The 21,156-nt window shown below is 35.1% G+C and overlaps 1 protein-coding gene and 1 long non-coding RNA gene across 3 annotated transcripts in view; one reads left to right on the forward strand and one right to left on the reverse strand.

Annotated features, from left to right (window-relative positions):
• PCCA (propionyl-CoA carboxylase subunit alpha) overlaps positions 1-21,156 on the forward strand; it is a 569,394-nt gene that overhangs the window by 109,205 nt on the left and 439,033 nt on the right. The window contains exon 1 of one of the 2 annotated variants that reach the window (XM_056807506.1): positions 1,927-5,756. The exons of the other annotated variant lie outside the window; for it this stretch is intronic. Coding sequence (XP_056663484.1) covers positions 5,643-5,756 — 114 coding nt within the window. The 5' untranslated portion in view covers positions 1,927-5,642. Of the gene's footprint in view, positions 1-1,926; positions 5,757-21,156 lie in introns of those variants that run through there. 2 annotated transcript variants of the gene reach the window in all.
• Positions 1-21,156, reverse strand: part of LOC130455842 (uncharacterized) — a 52,779-nt gene that overhangs the window by 13,522 nt on the left and 18,101 nt on the right. The window lies entirely within an intron of this gene.

Genomic DNA, 21,156 nt, shown 5'->3' on the forward strand with positions numbered 1-21,156 from the left:
CCCCTAGCTAATACATATGGGAAGATGCTTCTTTCTATTCTTTACAGATAGAACTCTAGAGATACCATTAGACTTTTTAATGTATTTATTAATTTGGCTGAACTGTTCCCTCCCTCTCTCCCTCCCTCCCTTCTGGCCCCCTCTCCTTCTTTTGTAATTTCCTCCCTCATCCCTTCCTCCTTATTTCTTTCTCCCCTCCTTCTTCCCTCATCCCTCACTCCGACTTTCCTCCCTCCCACTCTCCCTTTCTTGCTTCCTGAATTTCCATTTGAATTTGGTAGGAAACTCACATATAGGAACAGTGTTATTATCAAAGGCACAGATGGAGAAAAAAACAGTGAGTCTTGGTTTAATTTGATTATCATTGAACACAATATACTTTGGAATGTTTTTAGCAGAAGTTGGGAAAGGTAATAGACAAGAGTGGCAGTGGAATCACTGCATAAGGAAAATTGGGTTTGGAAGTGGAATCAGGAATAACAGGGAGAGAGTGAAAGTAGGAAGGTTTTTTTAGACTTCATTACATTGGTTCAGAAAGATAATAATGGAGTGTTTTAGGGAAGTGAAGATGAAAATAGAAAAGAGGAGGTGTGGTTGAGAGAGATATTATACACATTAAAATTAAAAAGCCAGTTCATAGGGGTATGAGGCAAAGGTAACCCTTAGTTTTCAAATACGGGAAATTGGATAGAAATAGTTGATTTCTCTGAGAGAGCTAGTGAAAACAAATGTAGGATCATTTAAGAGAAAAGTAATAATTTCTGGTGAAGTGTCCATATATACATGTGTTAATCAAATGAGAATGCCATCTGTAGTTCTAGAAAGATTGAAGTTACGCATTGAGAGTCATTTTTCTAGAGTTGATTCAGTAGTAGTGAATGAGATTGCTGCATGAGAGCTGTGGAGAAAAGTGTAGAGGGCATGGCCTTGCAGAATATCTATCTTAAAAAATGTAATAAGACAAGGAGCCAGCCAAAGTAGTATAGAGGGAATGATTAGAGAAATAGGAAGAGAACCAAGAAAGTATGTTTTCTTAAAGCCATGAAAGAGGAAGTAAACAGTAGGAAGGGATGGCTAACCATATCAAATGCTACAGATAGGTAAAGAAAAAAAAAGGTATTGAATTTAAGAAATGAGAGGTCATTGGTGAGTTTATAGAGCAGGGGTCCCCAAACTATGGCCTGTGGGCCACTTTCGGCCCCATGAGGCCATCTATCTAACCCCCACCACACTTCTGGAAGGGGCACCTCTTTCATTGTATGTGGCAGTGCCATAAAGCCTGGCGTCGCTCTTGTACAGGACTACTTCCGGTGACATAATCCTTTGTGTGGCACCTTGTTCTGAGAGTAACTGAATGAGAATGAGGCGCCACACAAAGGATTATGTGGCTGCACAATGGAAGACGTCAGCATGGTGAGCAGTGGTCTGGGGGAGGGGATTCCACACTGTGTATACTGCTACCTGTTGTAGTGGTGGCAGTGATGGGCCTGTGCAAGGTGTGACAGGCCCATCACAACCAGCTCTGCAGCCTTCGCTATCCCAGACAGCGTATACAGATTTGTTCATAGTTGGGTTTTTTTTTTTTTATAGTCTGGCCCTCCAATGGTTTGGGGGACAGTGAACTGACCCCCTGTGTAAAAAGTTTGGGGACCCTTGTTATAGAGAGTAGTTCTAAGCAGTATTAGGAGTAGGTCAGATTGCAAAGAGTTGAGTAAAGGATAAATGGTAAAGAAATTGAAGGGACAGATAGAATTTGGACAATTGTAATAAGGACTAATTGTGAAATGTTTAAAAATTTTTAAACTTAAGTTTTATTATTTGCAAGCCTGTGTACTTAATATTGGGTTGCTATTTATATCAGTAATTACTACTTGACAATCTATATAAGGAATTCAAAGAATTTTAAATTTATATGTTTGTTGCTTATATGTCAAGATATTACATTTATTCCTTTAAGTATATTACATTTCTCTTAATAATTGTGTAATCTTGATTTAATTGTTAGTCACATTTGAGTATTTACTTTTGTAATCTAAGTTTCATTTCTGGCTTTATGTTAGTTTTGGGAAGTCATATCTTTGGGTCTTTAACTGTAAAATGATACTCTTTAGATTTTTGAGATATCACTCTCTCCTGGTTTTTTAAATTATCTCTTTCTTTATCCCCCTTCTTAGATTCTTCTTCAGATCATGATCTCTAACCTGAGTGTCCCTGGGTTCTGTCCCGAGTCATCCTTTCTTCACTCTTGTCTACTTTACTTGTTGAGCTCAAGTGCTCCCGTGGATTTAGTTACCATCCCTATGCTGATGATTCTCAAACCTACCTTTCCTGCTCCTGTATCTTTGCTGACCTTCAGTCTTACATGTCCAACCACCTTTCAGACATCTTAAACTCTAATGGAGACTCTCAAACGTCATGTTTTAATTACTGTAAAAGGCTACTGGTTGGTCTGCCAGCCTCCTCTCCCAATTTCAATCCATTCCCTATTTAGTCACCAAAGAGATTATCTGAAAATGCAGGTCTGATCATGTCACTTTAATTTCAGTGCTTTCCTTTTATTTCTTATTTATCCTGTATAGCTTACTTTGTGTAGTTTTGTAAGCTCCTTGAGGCCAGGTAACTGGCTTTTGCCTCTTTATGTGTCCCCAGTAGTGTGCCTGGTACTGCTTAATACAGATGTTTATTGAATGAATGCAGAATAGGATACTTTTTGTTTTGTTGTTTATTTCTGACACTCCTTTATGACCCTGAAGTGAATATTGCAGAAGAAATCTCTACTTTATGAACCTACAGGCCTGAGGAATTGTTTTGCTATACATATCTAGTTTTGATTTTTTTTTCTACATGTAGGAAGCTACATTTATCCTGCTACATTTGCTTCTCTTCCCACTCCTATATCACTTTTTTGTGCCATTTTTCTTTTGCCCCCTAGCAGATGTCACTTGAGTGTTTCAGTTAACTCAGTTTTTGCTTGTGGGGTAGTGGTTTTCTCTATTGTCATGGAACCAGTCTTGTTATACTAGTATGTATAGCTTCAAGTACTCTTGACTACTTTAGCTGGCTCTGTTCATTTGACATTCTTATGGCACCTTGGATTTTGTCCCCTCTTATTTTCCTGTTTTGTAGTCCAGTAAATCTTATTGAGCTATTATATCTCAAGGACCCCTTCTGTCTCTTGGTATTCTTGAGATATGTTTACAAATGTATATTCTTTTTTTTTTTAATTATTTTTTTAGTCAGTTTAGAATATTATTCCTTGGTTACAAGAGTTACATTATTTCCCTTCCTCCCCTCCACCCATCCTTCCCACAGCTGACAAGCAATTTCATTGGGTATTACATGTGTCCTAGATCAGAACCTGTTTCCATGTTGTTGGTGTTTGCACTAGGATGTTCATTTAAAGTCTACATCCCCAATCATATCCCCTCGACCCATGTATTCAAGCAGTTGTTTTTCTTCTGTGTTTTTACTCCCACAGTGTTCCCTCTGAATGTGGATAGTTTTCTTTCTCATAGATCCCTCCAAGTTGTTCAGGATCACTGCATTGCCACTAATGGAGATGTCCATTACATTTTATTGTACCACAGTGTATCAGTCTCTGTGTACAATGTTCTCCTGGTTCTGCTCCTCTCACTCTGCATCACTTCCTGGAGGTTGTTCCAGTCTCCATGGAACTTCTCCACTTTATTATTCCTTTTAGCACAATAGTATTCCATCACCAACATATACCACAGTTTGTTCAGCCATTTAAAGGGCATCCCCTCAACAAATGTACATTCTTAAAATGAAACCTGCAAGATTATTTTACATACTGTTAAGAGACCCATTCTTGGATCTGAACCTATTCCTGCCTTCAGGCCTTCCTCTAGAATGGAATTTTGGGGGAGACCCAAGGTCAGTACTCACTAATTCAGATCCTAAAAGTTGTGGTTGGATGACAGCAGCAAAGAATTAATTGAGAGTGAAGCAAGAAGGAAAAAGAAAAGATGAAATAAGAAGCTATTTGTTCCTTCTAATTGGGCTAGATACCAAGATGGAAGATGTTTACCTTGACCTTGTTATAAGAGGTTCCTCATGGATAAATTTTTAGGGCAGTGTTCATAAGCCAAACATTTGCATGTGATTAATTATAGGAGATATAAGGGAGTTATTGTCTGAGTATAACTAGCCTCACTAAATCAAAGAAATGTGTCTGTGGGTCACACAGGGAGTAGAATTTTCCCAGGACTGAGGAAGCTGCTACCTTTAGCAGCTAAGTCTTTTTGTACTGATAAAAAGTGCAGAGGAGACACTGAAGGACCACTGCTGACAGAGCTGGTCTCACAACTCACTAGGGGTTATTTATAGCAAAAATAGCTTTTACAGAATAAGATGGAGTCCGCATGACTTGAAGCAGGGCTATTTCTAAGGGGAGGGCCTATGTGTTACATAAACATGTGAAGAAAGTTAGGAGTTTAGGCCTGGCTATTAGAATGAAGGGTGTCAGGGAAGCTCATAGGAAGCTGCAAATCTCAGGAAACTTGTTGAAGTAGGGCTCTGGAGCCAAATCGGTAGGATAATTTTATCCACTTTTCTAACAAACCACTAGTAAGCATAACATTATTTGTTACACATCGTCCTTGTCTGTCCCTTTCTCCCATTGGTGTGTTCCTCCCAGTCTGTGTTTTGGAGAAGAGTCCAGGCGGAACAACCTTCCTGCCTTTCCTGGCTCTGCTCCTGACTTTTTGGACTTTGGTAGCCCACTTTTGCCACACTCTCCTCTTTGAACCTTCCTTTGAGTCTGTGAGCTCTTCCCTCGGGAACATGTGCTCTGCCAGCCTGCTCACTGCTTTGTCCCATGAGTGTCTCCATTTTGGAGAGGGTCCTGGTCCTGCAAACTTCAGACCGCTTTCTGGTTTTCATCCCTGTGGCGCTGTGCGAGCTTTTGGCACAGGTGTTGGATGGCTGTTGCCTTACACTGCGACGGAGCTCGTTCTCTGCCAGGGAGTTTCCGTGAGATAAAACAGAAGTGCTTATTCATCCTGTGTGAACAACGCACTTGCCGGATTCTGGCCTTGAGCAGCTTTTGCCGTGGCTGTGTTCCCTTGTCATGTTCTTGCTCGGGGGATGTCTCCTGTGCTGGGGTGTGTCATGCAAGTGTCGGGGTGTTCAGGACAGAGGCCGAAAAGTATTTGTCAGCAGTGAATCTTGGCCACAGTGTCTTCTGAACCATTCCTTCTTCTCAGCGGTGACTGTCACAGGCCACAAGACATCACTCTTCGAGACTGGTAGACAAGGAGGATGAAAAGCAGGACCCAATGACTGCTGGGATGGACAGCAGACGCGCCTAGTTAGGGGTGAATCTGGAGATCATAATGCCTCGGAAGGAAAAGAACATGAACCAGCATGATAAAGACTAGGAAGTATAGGAATTACCTGAGTTGTGAACATCCGCTTTCTACACATGTAAACAAATGGTTATTTGCAGGCTCATCTCAATATCACGGCTGCAGCAATAATCAGATAATGTTCTCTGGCAGCTGGCCCCTCCTTGATGTGTGCTACTCTTTCTCCTTTTCTTCTTCTTATATATTTTCCCTGAAACATCAGTTAAAGGGGCTGGTATGGTATAGAATCAGGCACTGGATTAGGAGTTAGAAGACATGGAGGAAAGCAAGGAGGCCCAGCAGATTGAAAAGGAGGCCCAGAGGACCCAGCTGGCCTCACATACTTCCTGGGCAAGGCACCAATACACAATATTGATTCTCAGATGGAAGGTAAGGTTTAAAACAAACTAAAATAAAAAGTTAGAATATATGGATTTGAATCCTGGCTCTGCTGCTTGCTGCTTGCATGACTTTGGGCAAGTTCATCACCTCTTGAAATAAAGAATCTTTGTGAATTCACTTATAAAGTGAGGAGTTTGGACCTGATCAATAATTCTTTCAAGTATGAACTTCCTTTTTAAAATTTCAAAAATGTTGCAGGATTCTCTTTTCTCCTATTGTAATAGTCATACTATTAATATTTGTTGTCATTCTTTGGTCATTTCAGTCATGTCTATATCTCTGTGACTGTTTTCAGGTTTTCTTAATGAAGATACTGGAGTGGTTTGCCATTTTCTTCTCTAGCTCTTTCTGTAGATAAGGAACGGAGACAAAGAGAGTTAAGTGACTTGCCCAGGGTCACATAGCTAATAAATGTCTGAGGCTGAATTTGAAGCCTTCCTGACTCCAAGCCCTGTTCTCTAGTTAATAGTAGTGGATTGTATTTTGTTGAAGCAAAATAAGAATGATAGTGCTTGAATCACATACAGATTTGCAGACCTCTTAGGAGAACTCCACAGTTTTCCAGAAATAAGTTATGGTTCACCTTTTTTTCCACCTTAAATGTACAATATTTCATTATTATAGGTTAAGTAGACTTTGTGGGCTCCCTAAATATTCATTAACAATTTATACTAGTACCATCTTCTTTAAAATTTCTTTGTATCTACTTAATATACAAAGTATATAGCATGTACATACATGTATATTTACAGGTTCATTCCCTAGAATGCAAGTTCTTTGAGAGAAGAATCTTTTTTCATCAGGGAGTTAATTTTTTTTTATTATTATATCTCCAGTACTTGGTAAGTTCCTGGAACATGAAGGAAACACTTAATAAATTCTTGTCATTTGAATGATTGTGGGAAAATACATTCTAAATTTTAAAAACTGATTTATAATCCAAATTATAGAATTGAGCTCTTTTTAAAACAAAGTTTTGGGCTTCTGAAAGGTTTTTATAATTTTTGCCTCTTCCCTTCAATTTCATACAATAACAATTTTGAAAAGTATTGTTTTGATAGATTAGGGTAGTTTGTAACATTTATTACAGAATATATTTTCTTTATGCAGTTGCATAAATAATAATAAAAATAATAAACAGTAAACAATCTCATTCTTTTTGGAGGTGCCAGTGTAGTAGTCTTTCAGAAGAGACCACAGTCATTTATTTGTTTTCATGTCATTAAATAATTATTTTCTCTTACTTACATTGTTTGACTAAGACAGGTAAAGAAATGTTCTATGTAAAGGAAAACTCTTTATTTTTGCTATTAAAGTCACCATTTGCTCTCTTATCTCTAGTGCATATGTGTTCAATTTATATTCTTCAAAAAATCTCTTGTTAATATGCCTTTTGGATTTTCCAGTTTGATTGTGAATGTACATATTTTGACATTGTCCACAAGATAAGTATCCATTAGATAGCAGTTTAAGTTTCACAAATTCCCTTCTACGTAACCACCCTATATAATGATTAGTACAAATATTTGAATTTTACGTATAAAGAAACTCAGGCTAAGAGAAAGTAAGTAAATTTATAATCATAATGTATGGAGAGCTAACATTGTAGTTATACTCTATTCCATATGCTACTTTATAGTTTACTCGTTAAAATGTTTACTAACTAACCAGATTCTATATTAAAATTATGAATATTTAAGTATAAAGTTGGTACTTTAATTTTGTCATTAACAGAGCGAATACATTTGTGATAAGAGTACTATTTTGTTTATTAATATTAAAATTTTGAGATTAATAAAGTCTGACAAATCTGAATATTTTCAAAGATGAAGAATTGGAAAGAAATATTATATATGATGAATCCATGCATGTCATCATATACAACTTGATTTTTGTTTTGGAGGATTTTGAAAAGATGGATTATATTTAATATTCTGAAAGCTATCCTATTTGTCTATTTCCCTCAAAATCTCCCTTCTGTTCTGTGTATCTTTAAAAAATTCTTCATTAACTTCATTAACCCCCATTCTCCTTCCTACTCCTCCCTCAAATTTTAAAAATATATTTCCTTGTAACATGTTAGCAAAGTTAAGCAAACAGATTTGAAAATGGCTGCCTCATTCTGTACTACTAGTCTGTTATCTCTTTCAAGAAGTAAGAAATAGATTTCATCATAGATGGTCTTTTGGAGTCATGGTTGCGTATTGTGTTGATGAAAGTTTTGACAGTTTGTCATGGGTGATGTTAGAATTTAGGGAAAAAACCTTTTCCTTTTCTAATAAAAATATTAAATTATTTAATGCTTTTGTTAAATAGAACATTTATTTAGGATTGTATGTTATTATTACATTTTAAATACGTATTTTCTAAAATTAAAGACAGTTAATGAGTTGATTGCTGGGAAACTAGACTTAAATTAAGACTATTGTTGCAAAGTTTTGAAACACCATATTGATGCTTAGTATGTGATATGCTAATTTTGTAAGTGGTGAATATATTTTTTGTGTCCATATTTCTCTTCTCACTTAAGTGTGATATTTTTTCTTAGACATTATGTGCATTCCGTTCATGCTCTAAGTATTAGTTGAATATAGGTCTTTAGGAAAGCAGAAAAATTTTGTAGGATATAAACAATATCATTAAACTTAAACCATATGTTTTTATTTTAAGCATAATGTTTTGAATCATACATTTTGATAAGTTTGATATTTTATCTGTTTAGTCTAATGGGACAAAATTTCAAATGCCAATGGATTTACTTACCTTCTAAGAAAAGGTGGGAAATATTTCTTATACAAATGGTATTTGTTTTGGTTTGAAAAGTGGTGTACTTAAATAAAGCCTAAAAGGAAACAAGCTTTTATGCCTTGTAATGAATGTATTAATGATTATCATAAAGTATTTATACTTCATTGTTTGATTTAGTTGACTTTGAGAGTATACTAAGCTTGGAGACAACTTCAAAGCTTCTTTTCACTTACAGTATACAGTAGATTTAGCTTTCTTTACTCCTCCCCCAAGATGTTGAAAAAATGCACAATTTTCATCTTTGACCCTTTAAAGTCTCCACATGGTTTTAAGGAGTTTTAAATGGGTACTAGTTTTATAACCTTCTTGTCACAATAAATCAGATGATTTCTTAGTGTCCTACCTATCTCTATAAAAGATGATAGCTCATCTGTAAATGTGTGTAAATAAAAAAATTCTTTACGAATTCTGGATTTATTTTTATTTCTACCTTTTAAAAATTCTCTATTATTAAAGTGAACATTAAAATAATTGTCAGAAATTTATGAGTTTTAAGATCATTTGCAATTTTAAAAGAAAACTTGGTTTAAAACATCTGTTTTAGTTCTGAATATTATTCTTTGTAATGTTTTATCTATTCTATATAACATGTAGCATTTTACATCAATAAAAATATTTATTGAAATTTAGGTATTGATTTTCATGGTAGTCATTCCTCTATTTTCCAACCCCATATCTATCCAGTGCTAAAATTGTGTTTTGAATACAGAAGTAGTTAGTCCATCATTAGGCTTATGAACGCTAATACTATTTTAAATGTTGGTTAATATGCATTGGATTTTCCCTGATTAATCAGTACAACATTGGATTAAAGAATATAGAATGGAAAGGGAGCTTAAAGACAAATAGAGTCCCAGAGGTGTTTAATGACTTACCCCCTACGGTTGAATAGGTACTAAGTATGATAAACAAGAATTCAACATAGACATTTGACTGCAAATCCATGGCTGTTATGTTACCCATTTACTTCAAGGTTGAAGAAATTGTTTTTTGAGTCCATAAATATTGCTCTTTTTTTTCTTTTCCTTTCATTTTGAATCCTACTTTCCTGTGTTTCTTCTTCCTTAGTTTTAATTTCACTTGCTATTTATATTTTATTTAGATGAGATAATTTACTTTACGAAGGAATTTTTCAGATAATGTTGACTTTATTGTAACTTGATGTCAAGTAGGCATGGCAACTGTGCAATAAGGTACAGTTGAGGATGCTATATTATCAGATTCTATTATGTTCACCTTCCTCTCTCCCTAAAGAGATGAAGCATTTATTAAATGCTTACTATGTACCTGGTACTGTAATACAAACAAAAAGAAAGGTAGCTCTTGCCCCATAAGGAACTGCATTCTCATGGAGAAAGTCAGTGTAAAAAGTAGGGAGAGAAGAGAATGAGAATCCTTGATCTTTTTCTCTCATGACTACTTGAACTTCATATTTCATATAGTGGCCTCCTTTGTTTTCTTGCCATTTCTTTTCTTATGAATACCTTTTTGTTTGTCAAGTAATAAATAAGAAAAAAATCAACACAGTTATTTCACAAATGATAATAAATTGCATGATTCCAAGTACCCAAAGCATTTGAAGGAAATGATTGTCCATCTTCATTGGAGATGCAACATACACTTTCCAAATTAAATGGAAAGGTAGAAAATTATAGAGTCTTCCTCTTTTGCTATCCTCAGAGGTTGTCACCTCTGTGAAGGAATTTCTGCTGTCGGCATGGCCCTCAGCGATGCTGATGCTGAAAAGCAGATCAAACACATGATGGCTTTCATTGAACAGGAAGCAAACAGGAAAGGCAAAGAAATAGATGCAAAGGCAGAAGAGGAGTTCAACATTGAGAAGGGTCATCTTGTAAAAACACAGAGACTGAAGATAATGGTATATTATGAGGAGAAACACATTGAGCAGCAGAAGAAAATTCAGATGTCCTACTTAATAATTAGGCAAGATTGAGAATCCTCAAAGTCAAATATGCCCATATGTCACAGTATTCCATCAAAATCATATACTATGATTTCTCCAGCCATTCCCCAATTAATGGCATCCCTTCAATGTCCAGTTCTTGCCACTTTTTTCTTTCTCCCTGATCTTGGGAAACAGATCCAGCAATAGTATTAGTGAGCATAAGAACATATACAATTTTAAAATTCTTTGGGCATAATTTCAAATTGCTCTCCAAAATGATTGGATCAGTGTGCAGTTTTATCAACAGTATGTATGTGTCCCTATTTTTCCACATCCTTTCCAATACTTGTCATTTTGCCCTTTTATCATTTTGACTAATCTGATAGATATGGGATGATGTCTCAGAATTGTAATGACTTGCATTTCTCTAAATTCTCATCTTCATCATAAATGCTGTTTGATAAGAATATAAAGACAAAAAAAGTTCTGCTCTCCAAGAACTCAGTCTAATGGTGGGAACAAAACACAAATATGATATATAAGATATATAGAAGATAAACTGGAGACAATCAACAGAGGGAAGGTGTGTGCATTAAGGGGAGTTAGGAAAGGCTTGTTTTAGAAGATGGGATTTTAACTGGTTCTTGAAGGAAACCAGGAGGCAAGGATGGGGAAGGAGCAAAGGAACGGAAACAAAGTGAATACCTCAGTAAATGAAGGATGACCCAGCAAGTTATGTGATAAGAATGTAGTGGCATGTTATTACTGTGTAGTAAGAAATGATAAAAGGGATGGCAAATTAAGTGATGAAGGATGAAATGAGCATAACCTCAAAAACAATGTATAGAATAAAATTGTAAAGGAAAACAACCAAGAAAGATATAAGAATTCTGATCAGTTCATTGTTTAACCTCTATTCCATATAACTCATGATGAAACATGCTTCCCATTTCTTGACAATGAGAAAAGGGGACTATTGGTGCAAAATGATATACTTTCAGACATAATCAGCAAGTGAAATTGTTTGTTTTCACTGTACTTCACGGGAAGACTTGTATTTTGAGGGTAGAGACTTGTGAGGCAAAGGAATAGATAGTAATGAAGATGATGCAAAAAAGAAAATATCAGTGAAATATCAAAATACACAGAAGAGTTCAGAACAGAACACAAGACTTTTTCACAAGACTGCTCAATGTTGGTATTATCTTTAATTTAAAATATACTTTAAAAAGAGACATATACTTTTAAAAGAACAAGATGTTCTTATAATATAAACTCATTTTGTATGTACAGTCCTTTTTTCCTATTCTCTAGATATGGAAATTTTTGTGTTCGTCATTAAGTTCTTAATAAAAAAAGAATAGTTAGTGTCCAGAAAAAAGATAATTGAACAGAATTTTATGATGTTGCAGAACAGAATATCATTATCTACTTAAAGAATCCTAGGGAATCAACTAAAAAGCTAGTGGAAATAATCAACAATTTTAGCAAAGTTGCAGGATACAAAATAAATTCACATAATTCATCAGCATTTCTATATACTTCTAACTCATCCCAGCAGCAGGAATTAGAAAGAGAAATTAATTCCCTTTAAAATCACCCTAGACAATATGAAATACTTAGGAATCTATCTGCCAAGAGAAACACAGGAACTAAATGAACACAACTACAAAACACTCTCCAAACAATTAACACTAGATCTAAATAATTGGAAAAACATTATTTGCTTATGGGTAGGATAAGCTAACATAATAAAAATGACAATCCCACCCAAACTAATTTACTTATTTAGTGCCATACCCATTAAACTACCAAAAGACTGAATTAGAAAAAACAATAACAAAGTTTATTTTGTAGAACAAAAGAGCAAGAATATCAAGGTAAATAATGAAAAAAAAATGTGAATGGAGGTCTCCTAGCAGTACCAGATCTTAAAAATGTACTATAAAGCAGTGGTTATCAAAACATTATAGTACTGGCGAAGAGACAGAAGGGAGGATCAGTGGAATCGACTTTGGATAAGTGACCTTAGCAAGAGAATCTATGATAAACCCAAAGATCCTCGCTTTTGGGACAAAAATCTACTATTTGACAGAAACTGCTGGGAAAATTGGAAAACAGTATGGGAGAAATTAGGTTTAGATCAACATCTCACACCCTACACCAACATAAACTCAGAATGGGTGAATGACTTAAACATAAAAAAAGCAAACTAAGAAAATTAGGTGAACACAGAATGGTATACTTGTCAGATCTTTGGGAAAGGAAAGATTTTAAGAATGAGCAAGAGTTAGAAAAAATAACAAAATGCAAAATAAATAATTTTTATTACATTAAATTAAAAAGTTTATGTACAAACAAAACTAATGCTATCAAAATTATTAGGGAAGCAACACATTGGGAAACAATCTTTATAACAAAAACCTCTGACAGTGGTCTAATTCCTCAAATTTATTACAAGCTAAGTCAGTTCTACCAAAAAATCAATCCATTCCCCAATTGATAAATGAGCAAGGGACATGAATAGGCAACTTTCAGATAAAGAAATCAAAACTATTAATAAGCACAGGAAAAATGTTCTAAATCTCTTATAATGAGAAATGCAAATCAAAACAACTGCGGCATCACCTCACACCTAGCAGAGTGGCTAACATGATAGCAAAGGAAAGTAATGAATGTTGGAGGGGATGTGGCAAAATTGGGACATTAATGCATTGCTGGTGGAGTTGTGAATTGATCCAACCATCCTGGAAGGCAATCTGGAACTATGCCCAAAGGGTGTTAAAAGACTGTCTGCCCTTTGACCCAACCATGCCACTGCTGGGTTTGTACCCCAAAGAAATAATAAGGAAAAAAGATTTGTACAAGAATATTCATAGCCTCACTGTTTGTGGTGGCAAAAAATTGGAAAATGAGGGGATGCCTTCTAATTGGGGAATGGCTGAATACATTGTGGTATCTGTTGGTGATGGAATACTATTGTGCGTAAAGGAATAATAAAGTGTAGGAATTCCATGTGAACTGGAATGACCTCCAGGAAGTGATGCAGAGCGAAAGGAGCAGAACCAGGAGAACATTGTACACAGAGACTGATACACTGTGGTACAGTAAAATGTAATGGACTTCTCTACTAGTAGTTATGCAATGATCCAGAACTATTCGGAGGGACATATGAGAAAGAATGTTATCCACATCCAGAAGAAGAACCGTGGGAAAAGAAACACAGAAGAAAAACAACTGCTTGATCACATGGGTCGATGGGATATGATTGAGGATGTAGATTCTAAATGATCATCCTATTGCAAATATTGATAATATGGAAAAAGGTCTTGATCGATGACACATGTTAAACTCAATTGAATTGCAAGTCAGATGTGGGAGAGGGGTGGGAGGAGGGGAGGGAAAGAACATGAATCTTCTAAGTATGGAAAAATATTCTAAATCATCTAATTAAATAAAATTTCAAAAAAAAATAGATGAAGAAACATTTTCAGCTGAGAAAATGGTAGGGGAGAGGGCACTATGAAAGGTTTGAGAAGTAGGGAAAAGCTTTGGAAAAACTGAGATGTAAAATTGCCCATTTCAAGTCTCTTCTGACTCTCCTCAGCTGTCCAGAGATGATTTGAAAAGTGCAGATCTGACTGTAATCATTCTGTGTTGGCAAATCCCCACTCCCCACCCCCAGGTTGCTGTTTCCTTGTCTGGTGGATTAAGGCAAACAGAGGCTAAGTTTACTTGTCTAGGGTCACACAGCTAGTGAGTCTAGGCCAGAGGTGAACTTGGGTCTTCCCTGACCCTAAGCCCAGTGCTCTATCCACTAAAACATCTAGGTGCCTCTTAAAATTTCTCAGGAGCTCTTGTCAAATAGGACTTGGGAGTTCTGCTCCCTGAGTCATTTATGTTTTTAGGTTTACTGAAAAGCTAGTCCTCCTGCCTCTCCACTTTACAGATTATGAGACTAATTTAACATGACTAGTAAATTTTGGAACTTGGACTTGAATACAGGTTTTCTGACAGTAGCAGTTTCCTTTCCAGGATGATTTATTTTCCCAGAGTTCTAAATAATTGCAAAGTTGCTATAGTAAACATCAGTTTATCTAGAACCATAACAACTAGAAATCTTAAGATACCAGAATTTCTTCATGGCAATATTCAGTGAATGTTGTACATAAATATAGTAGAAATAGTACGTGTTTTGGATTCAGATTCTAACTTTTCCTTACCTTGTATGATCCTGGGCAAGTCACTTAATCTTAGTGCATCTGGCCTCAGTTTTTCTCATTTGTAAAATGAAATGACCTTCATGGTCTACTTCTAAAGGTATTTCAAGTTTTAGGTGTATAAAAATCTTATAATCTTTCTAACCAGTGATATTTATTTTGTTTTAGGATATTTTCATTCTTTGCTAATATTTATTTATATGTTACATATAAAATAGTTTTTAATTAGCTAAAAATATCCTAGTTGTTAACCATTGTGGATAAACTGTGTTTTACTATATATGTACATTTTTAAAGCTTTGGATAAATCATATTTGATTGCATTGATACTGCTTTTTAACTGAAAAGAGGTTATCCTATCTTCTTTAAAGAATGAAAAGAGCAACTCCCTATGTTAGAAATAAAACGAATCTCTAAAAATCTTATCCCAATGAAATTTCCCTTTTTGAATTAAAGATTAGGTTGATCCAAATGAAATACAGTACCCAATTTTGATGATATTAAGCACCTCAATCTGGCATTTAGACCCTAATAAAAGGCAGGTATTTTATTATGTGTTTTGATATAGAGCCAGTTCTTGGTCATTTCATAATACATTTTGGAGAACTAAAGTAATTGGTTTTTATGATTCACATTTTACCTTGGTATAATGGTTAACTTTTCTGAACTTTACTGAATCATTAATGTGAATCAGAGAGAAATTCAATGTGTATATACCCGTAACCACACTATTTCATGAGTGAGTTCACTCAAATTTTTACTTCAGTGTGTCTCTATGCCACCTTGGTGAATATTTGCTCACATACAATTGAATTGTTTCCAAAGATTTAAAATCCTGTACTACTACAAACTTAACTATCAAGTAACATATTTTGAAGAAGCATTATAAACCTCAATTTAACATAGTCTAATTGTATATTATTGTCTTAGGAGATGGCTATGTAAAATGCTTTGTATTTTTCTTAGGTTTTAGATCCTTGTAGTAATAAGTTCTGTTATTGTTTTATGACTAGGTTCTTTAATTGATGTTGAATTGTGGCTTTCAGTACACACAGGGTTAATTGAAAAGGTTGTAGTCATCTAGTGAGCATTTTTCATCTAATGTGCTCATTAGCTGTGGCAAGTCCAGGTTTTAGCACATGTCAGTAATTTACATTTCATTGCTTGAGTGGCTGCCCTTGTTCAAGAGTTGTTTCTAAGCCTGATGAATATACTTGTATTGGGAATAAACAGAGTAGAAGAATTGAAAGCCAAATACCCTGCCAGGCTTTTCAGTAGGTTCTGAAGTTTCCAGTGGATCACTGATTAGCAATGCATGAAGCACTATGAAAAATGCAAAGATAAGACCTACAAAACTTGCCACAGGTAGGCTTTCCCATTAAATGCCCCCTTCCTCCTCTTAGCTGTCTTTGCATTCAATCCTTTCTAGAATTTTTTTTCAGTAGGTCTTCTCTTAATTGAAAATATATTGTATTAGAATGATCTTATTGCATCAACTAGGTTCCTTTACCCACTTCTTACTATTAAGCAAAGTCTAATTGTTATGCAATGAGTCCTAAAGAAACAAAGAGCTTGATAGGGCTTTACAGCTCCCTGGGATCTGATTATTGTGATTGGAATCTCTGTGAATATTTGTTCTGGGACTCATTTCTTCCCCATTGCCTGATCAGCCCTTAGTGTATTGGGAGGCCGTGGCAGTGTGTTTAGTAATTGAGATATAGGTCACTTTTGTTTCTTTTTGAAACTGGTATTTAAAAAGACACAGAAGTTTCCTCATAGTAGGAAAACCTAAGATTTTATAATAAAAAAAAATGTTTTTGACCCCAAAATTCACTGCAAATGTTGGTAAGTAAAGATGGTGTATCTTTATTTTTAAGCCCCAGCCATCATTAGAAGGTTAATATCTTATTAACTAATTATGTATTTTAAGAAGGTTTGTAGATTACCTTATACAAAGAAAGTATGGATTTAGAAAGAAATGTATTTTTTGCTTAGGCTGTATGTATACGTGTGTATGTATATTTTTGGGATTTTAAATAGAAATTCTTATTTTTTTTATGATTGCTGAGGAAAAGATTGAACTTTTGCACCTATTCTAAATTCTTAGGTAGAAAGTAAAGTGGACAAAGAATATTGTTTCTATGTGTAAATGACTAGGTGCTATTAGAAAGCATTAAAAAAAATTGTCAATATTCAGCTTAAGTGATTTGAGACAGGTAAGCATGATTAAGTATTTAAATGCCCTAAATTTAAAAATACATGCTTTAGGTATGTTTGTTGAACTCTGAGAGTATCTTCACTAAAAATATAATAAGTTATGTACTTTTAAACATCTCATGGGAGAATAGATGAGAATTTAGGTAATATAACATACTTTGCCGAAAACTTTCAGTTCAACAAATATTGTCCACTATTGTGATAAAGGATGGAAAGGTTTGCAATTTGCAAAACTGTGCAAGAACTGAAAAGTGCAAACCTAGGTATGATTGACAGTGGCATGTGACCAAGGATCACATGGAAGCCTGAGGAGGAGGACCTGGGAAGACTCCATCTTGCCCCAGTGGACTTTTCATCTGGTCTCCTGAGGAAGTCAAGAGGAAGGTCTGAAGAGGATTTTCCCTGTGTTGAACTGAGGAAGGGTTCCTGTATCTAGCTGCTGGCAGCATTCAGTCTCACTTGGACATCAGGACTTGCTTTGACATCTAACAACAACAGATCCTGGCTCTAACTGTTTTTTGGACTCCTGCTGAGTAAGATTTGGGAACTTGGTTAAGTTTTAGTTTAGTAACCTAGTTAGCTAGTTAGTTTTTTAGATAAGAATAAACATAAGTAAATCCCTAAACCCTTATTCCTTTCCCTTTCAAAACAATGAAGTAGATTTTTATATGTTTTTTTCCTCTTGTATTTCCCTTATCCATGATCCTATCCTAACACTATTTGCTAAATTATTCTGATAGGTGCTTCGGGGGATATAAAGATGAGATTCTATATAACTTTTCAGATATTATGAAATTATTAGTTCCTCACATTTTAGTTTGCAAAAGTATATAAAATAAGCCAGTATCTTTTATTTTTTAAATGAGCATACAAAGCCTTTTTGTTCATGTAGAAATTTATACTTTTCTGTAACCTTTTTTTCCAATAAGTCTCAGATATCCTTATACTGGCACCGTAATTTCTTTTTTTTAAAGGATTTATTTCATTTTATTGTATTTTCCTTTTCTTATTTAGCACATTTTCCCATGGTTACACGATCGATCACCCCCCCCCCCCCATCCTAGCTGAAAATATAGTTCCACTGCATTATACATATAAAAATGGAGACTTGAATCCAGGACTTCAATCCCCAGAAGGCCTTGCTCCACTTCCCCAGAATGCTTTGTAATATCACTGAATTCTCACCTGGGCCGAGATCGAGATGGGGTATTTAACCTGATTGGAAAGGCTTCTGGGGCTCTCTTTCTTTCCTGTTTCCGCTTGCAAGCAAACAGGTCTTTCATGATGTAGGTGAGGTTGTCTAGGCCTCTCTCTTCTTTCATAGGTATAGCAAGACAAAGCTTTCCACAGTGCCAATTTCTACTCAAGAAGAATATTCCATTGCTTGTTGTTCAGTTGTGTTTGACTCTTTGTGATGAATCCATGAGATTTTTCTTGGGAAAGATATTGGAGTGATTTGCCATTTCTTTCTCTAGTGTGTCCCCATTTTAGAAATGAGGAACTGAGGCAAAAAAGGCTTTGAGTGACTTGCCCAGTCACATAGCTAGAAAGTATCTGGGTTGAGTTTTGAACTGAAGATCTTCCCACCATCAGGCTAGTGTTCTTCAATGCACCACTTAGCTGCCCCATGCCATTGCTACTTTTAGTTATATTTTTCATTTAAATACGTGACTTTGGTAGAATGACTATTTAACTAGTTTTCGTTTTACTTAAGGCAGTGTAGTAAGGTTAAATTTTATTTGGAATTTAAAAGGGAGGCATTTCTTACCTAAGTCTTGCTTTACTTTGTCAAATATTTTAGATGAATTCTTTAATGGAGACCTCTTGAGTTGTTTTTATTTTTCAGTTATACATACCCAATTTTGTTTGATGAAGGTGAAATGCCAAATTTTACTTTGTTTCATATTTGAAATGTTTTACCATCTTCCTTCTGTCCAGAGAACGTGAATATGTATATGAGTGGAGAGGTGGTTGGAAGGGAAAAGAGGGAAAAAAGAAGGAATGGAATGGGAGACAGAGAAATGAGAGAATGTATGTGTAAGCATACTACATACAGTAATATCAACCTCCGTCACTGTCCTTTAGATTTGTTGAACTTATTTTTATTAGAAGGGAAGAGGTCTCACCACATCAATTGTTTTTGCTTAACTTTTGGAGAGGGGATGTTAACTTATCAGGGTGATAATAGATTAAGTGTGAAAATGATGTAAAATCAAAAGGCAAAGAAAATTAAGACATACTTATCTTAAAATTTAAGATAAATGCTTCAGTTAAAATTACTGAAGACAGCTCTGTGTTTAGTATATCCAAAACTATTTTACATATAAATAAAAATAGTACTACAAACATACTGACTTTATTTTAATCTCATATTCAAATGAGATAACATATAAAACACTTTGCAAATAGCACTGTATAAATTATGGCCATATAAAGTCATTTAGCCATTATTTTATTCCTGTTGAAAATGGGTGTATAAATAAATCTTGCTCTTTAGATTTGTTAGTGTCTGACAGTGATGGTGAACCTTTTAGAGTACTGGGCCCTGCTCCCACTCCACCCTCCTTACCCCACATGGAGGAGGGAGGAAGCACTCCCAGTGGACTATTGGGTGGAGGGGTGGGTGACCTGAGGAATGTCTTCAGCAAGTGTTGAGAGGGGAAGGGGAGTGGCCAGAGCGCTCCCCTCCCCTCCAGCTCTTCTGCCTATGAGCCACCCACCTTACCCTCTGTGTGCTCTCATTTGCTACTAGGCAGAGGAGTGGGGGATGTGAAAAAATGTCATCAGGAGCTATGGAGAGGAGAGGGGAGCAGTACTACCTGAGGCCCTCTGCCTTTCTAATAATGAACTGGGGATGGCAGAGAGTGCTCTGCATGCCATCTTTGGTGCCCGTGCCATAGTTTGCCATGGTCTATGATGTCTTTCAAAATTTAAGTGTCAAGGAAATAAGATTTTTTCTTAGCTATTAGTTACTAGTTTAAGAGGAGAGAAGGCCATTAATTGTTAACTTTTCTACACCACTTCCTCTTTTTATACATGTTAGTCCTTATTGTAGAATCATCACTGTCTCTTTATCAGATTTTTCTTTAATTGTTGGGTTTTTTTAATGCTGTGATTAAATTTCAGGGCTATGGAAATAGAATAGAGTCATCCTTCTTTTAAAGCTTTCATTTATTTAGCTTCCTAGAATTGGGGGAAAATATTTAAAATTACTTCTGAATATAAGTTTCTTGTGTGGCAGTGCAATTTGTTGCTAGAAAAACTAGGCATTGGTCAGTTTGGATCAATAAGACTGTCCTGTAGCTTTGTTAACTGTGCATGGTACATAGGATATACTTTGAATATATGAAAATAAGCAAAAAGGTGCTCATGTTAATCATTTTAACAGCACTATTAGGGTTTGTAGGCTTTGACAATTTTTGGAGAAAGTTTTTTTTTAATTTAAATACTCTAGCTAAACTATACAAAATACTTTTATAGTCATTTCAATGCCTGATAACTTGAGGGTTCATTGCCCCTGTACATTTGCCAATTATTGGTTTCTTAACATATAAGGTTTTAATTTACCCTCTATTGACAAACCTAAATGAGAATTTTCAAGAATTTTGAAGTAGACTATTCTATGTATATTTCAGTGCTGTCCTTGCTTGCTGATGCAGAATCTCTTTAAGTACACAAATGTAAAAGGATGGGAGGTTCAAGCAACACCTACTGTGGCAAAGCCAATAGTTTTCTTAAGAATAATTTATTATTTATTTTTTTTTTTAGCATTTTTCATCTGTTTATTTCTCTTGGTCTGATATATTTCTAATTTCAAAAGTATTAACAGTATGTATATGTTTCCATTGTTTTAAAATTAATGTCTTTGCCTATTCTTTGTATCATGAATTTAAAGTAGTTGGCACAAAATATTTTTACCCAAAACATATTGTTTGATATGTGCATAAATATTAGGTTTGTATTTGGAAAGTACCTAACAGTGCATTCATATAGTAGGCACTTAATAGATGCTCATTAAATTGAAAAATAAGTTTGATATATTTTTACCTTTAATCTATACTAACCAAAGTGTTTATCATAATTTTTAAAAATCCTCATATTTTTGTGAAGTATGTAACATCAAAGTTAATATCAATACTTTATGATATTTAGTGAAATGCCTTGTCTCATTAGAATTTTCAATATTGATTTAAGTATCTACTTACTATTTGCCAAGCATTGTGGAATTTATATTCTA

The sequence above is a fragment of the Monodelphis domestica genome, chromosome 8 (assembly GCF_027887165.1).
Source record: "Monodelphis domestica isolate mMonDom1 chromosome 8, mMonDom1.pri, whole genome shotgun sequence".
In the NCBI taxonomy this organism is placed as follows: domain Eukaryota; kingdom Metazoa; phylum Chordata; class Mammalia; order Didelphimorphia; family Didelphidae; genus Monodelphis; species Monodelphis domestica.